Genomic DNA, 3,440 nt, shown 5'->3' on the forward strand with positions numbered 1-3,440 from the left:
TTTTATTAGAAGTTTGTATGTTTTGTACCTTAATTGGCCGCTTCGCAATTTATGCAAATGAGGTGTGCCGCGCTGGAGAGTTAACGAAGGATGGAGAGAGAAGAGAAGGGAAGGCGCCGCAAGTAGATCGACAGAGCCACACGGGTTTTCAACCGTAGTTTGTTTGTGGAGGTTATAAGAACCAATTGCTCTTGTAAAAGAATTACGCAAAAACTGTGATTTTTTTTCCCCATCTTTACTTCGGAGCGCTGTGAAGTTTTAATTTTGTCCTCCCTAAACACACGAGTGAAATTTGAAAAATTAACCTTGTGGCAACACACAACATATTTAAAAAAAGAACTGTGGAAGGTCTCGCTAAGTGTGTACAGCCAAATAGATTATTATTATCTTTTTCTTTCTTTTTTTTCGAATAGTTACAATATTTACAAATCAAGTGTACAAAAAGAATCGGAGATTTTCTCTCTTTTTTTCTTCTATTTATTTATTTATTTATTTATTTGGGGTTTTTTTCCCCCACATCCCTCACTCCAGACCAGTGGGTGGCGAGAATTCACATATCGGCTTTTGCACTGTCTAGACGAAGAAGAAGAAAAAAGACGACGAAGAAGAAGAGTATTGTCGTCGTGTAACACTGCGTATTTGTTTTCCAATATTTATTAGACCCTTTTTCGGTTATCGGGCTCTTTTAGCACAGCTAGCTGTTTTCTGTATATAATGACGTCTAAGTGAAACGTATTACCGTGACAGACTCACGGGTATTTAGCTAAAACAAGCTAACAGCAGGAGTTAGCAGGAGTTGCGCATCAGTACCTCTATCAGCTGATCCAAAATGTACACTCTGCTGTCTGGATTATACAAGTACATGTTTCAGAAGGACGAATACTGCGTGTTGATCCTGGGTCTGGATAATGCAGGAAAGACGGTATGTTGTCTGCCGTCAGTGGCGTCTTCCTGACGTTTACTTCTTGTTTTTCTTCCTCTAATGTCATTGTGTAGTTGTAAAAAGTGCAAAGAGAAGATCCTATTTTGGTTTATTTTGGTGGAGCTTCAATTAAAACCAAGTCTTCTAACTCTGTATTAAACAGAACATATTTATTTATAGTTGTATTAATTTCTTAGCATTTGGTGGATTTATTTAATGTGATCAACCGTTTTGGATTTCCTTCCACAAGTTTTTCACAACAGTTTGCAGGAATCTTTTGGCCCATTCCTCCGAAAATGGAGGTGTCTGTTCTGAACTGCATTTGCAAACTGTAAGCTGCCTCTTATGTCGCTGTTGGAAAAATTGCTTCTTCTTTTCTGAGTGGCATTTCGGCCATTGATGTTTGTACAGAAACTGGACTTTAAACACTGTAGTACCAGTTTTAGCCATCAGCTTCATCAGGTTTTTAGCTTCTCTTCACTCATCTCACACTAAAACTTATTTGTTTCAGGGACCCAGAACAGGTTCCATGTCCCTCGGAACGGATACAAACTCACAACATCACACATCCTCCACAGTGCTTAGTAGTTGGATTTCACTTAATAATGAAGAATTTTTAGCGATGTTGCTCCAAAAGATCTGATTGCTATACAGATAGCATCTAAAAGCTGTTTTGGAGATTTGGTAACCACAAGAAGCCACTCGTTTACCTTGTTTACCATCCTCGTCACGAAGCAAGACAAACTTTTTGTCATAGTTGCAGTTATTTTACACATCTTCAGCATTGTTCTGATTAGTTTGGTCAGAAACCTGTCAGATCTGCTGTAGAGCTGCAGCTTGTATGTCCGTTATGATCCAGAGAACCAATTCTTGCTCTCTCTCTGTCTGCAGACCTTTCTGGAACAGACCAAGACTAAGTTCAGTAAAAACTACAAGGGGATGAATCTGTCCAAAGTCACAACAACAGTTGGGTTAAACAGTAAGTTGATATTTAAATCGTGTTTCGAAGGTTCCTGAAACCATGCAGATTTGTTTGTCCTAATTCAGATACGTGTGCCTGTTATCCAGACTTCTGTAGTTACAAACAGAAGCTGCTTGAAATTGTTCTCCTGTGTCGGAGTATTTCTCACGGATCTTTCTCTTCTCTTCGCAGTTGGTACCATCGACGTCGGCAAGGCTCGCCTAATGTTCTGGGATCTGGGCGGTCAGGAGGAGCTGCAGTCTCTCTGGGACAAAGTATGCTACAAATGAAGCACCAGCAATATGAATTCTCTGTTAGGGGTTGGCATTTATCATATCATGAAAAATAAGAATTTTGATTTAACGTTGTCACAATAAATTACAGTAAAAAAAAATCAAAACTGACAGTATTGTTGGGAACGGTATTGTTACTATTTTCTGTGCTGTTTGTTCCATGAGAGCGTTTCTATTGTACATCTACAGTAAATGTTTCGGTAGAATATTTCAGGGAAAAGAAATGTTTGAATTGTTAAGTACTTTTTAAAACTGTTTTCAAATTTGATCCCAATAAACAGCCAAAGGTTAGGATGTAGTGAACCCAGGATCCAGTGTGTTGATTTGAGTTTTTTGCTCGTACAGAACTGCCTGTAAAACATTCTGTTGTTGGAAAAACTACCTTTTCTTTCGTGCTGTAGTACTACGCAGAGTCTCACGGAGTCATCTATGTGATTGATTCAACTGATGAAGAGCGCCTTTCAGAGTCAAAGGAAGCCTTTGGTAAGTTCTGTTTTGATTTTATGGCAAAAAGTCAAATCACTTTATTGTAGTGAAAAGATAAATAACCGTTTAGACCTACATGAATTGTATCAGGATTGTTTTCCAGAGAAAATGATCTGCAGTGAGGCGTTAGAAGGCGTTCCACTCCTCATTCTTGTCAACAAGCAGGATGTACCGGTACAGTAACCCTTCATTACTCCGATATTCATGTTCATATTCACACAGAGACGCGGGGAAAATTCACAAAGGTCTCTGCAGTTTGATGATATATAAATACATGTGAACATCTGTAAAATTACAACCATGGTGAATACCTTGGAAATATCAAACAGCAGCATTGTTTGTGTTCGTTTCAAATTGGGTTAACCGATTTCCCTAAGGAGATTGGCAATCGACTAACATTTACAAGTGAAACTGATCTTATAACCCACCAGGTCACATCTGCACCTGTGCAGTTAGCAACAGTTACCCCACTGTTACCGACTCAGTGACTTGGTCGCTATATTTAAGGACTTTTCAGAGAACAAATTCGGTATCGGCCAAAATTGTAATCAGGTCTTTTAAAGGCCCAACCTCACAAAGACACTCTGTGAGGAAACTGCAATCTGCTCACCACCAATTTCAAACATTAGCAGTGTTTCCATTACCCATAGAGCTGCACAAATCCTCTTAATGGAAACACAGCAATTTTGAAAAAAAAAAAAAAAAAAAAAAAAAATTCAGCTGGGTTCACCAGGGCTGTCCCAGAAACAGTTCAAAAAAAGTTGAGGGTTGGGACGAG

The 3,440-nt window shown here is 38.9% G+C and overlaps 1 protein-coding gene across 2 annotated transcripts in view; it reads left to right on the forward strand.

Annotated features, from left to right (window-relative positions):
- The first annotated feature begins 559 nt into the window (after positions 1-559).
- arfrp1 (ADP-ribosylation factor related protein 1) overlaps positions 560-3,440 on the forward strand; it is a 7,761-nt gene continuing 4,880 nt past the window's right edge. Inside the window, exons 1-5 of one of the 2 annotated variants that reach the window (XR_001426704.1) lie at positions 560-922; positions 1,814-1,901; positions 2,076-2,158; positions 2,578-2,659; positions 2,753-2,836. Coding sequence is in view for 1 of the 2 variants with exons in the window: in XM_015046596.1 (XP_014902082.1) it covers positions 830-922; positions 1,814-1,901; positions 2,076-2,158; positions 2,578-2,659; positions 2,766-2,836 (417 nt within the window). In the remaining variant the exon portion in view is untranslated. The remainder of the gene's footprint in view (positions 923-1,813; positions 1,902-2,075; positions 2,159-2,577; positions 2,660-2,752; positions 2,837-3,440) is intronic. The other variant, XM_015046596.1, reaches the window with a different exon arrangement.

This window comes from Poecilia latipinna, unplaced genomic scaffold (assembly GCF_001443285.1).
Source record: "Poecilia latipinna isolate Pla-1442-1.1 unplaced genomic scaffold, P_latipinna-1.0 Scaffold784, whole genome shotgun sequence".
Classification (NCBI taxonomy): Eukaryota; Metazoa; Chordata; class Actinopteri; order Cyprinodontiformes; family Poeciliidae; genus Poecilia; species Poecilia latipinna.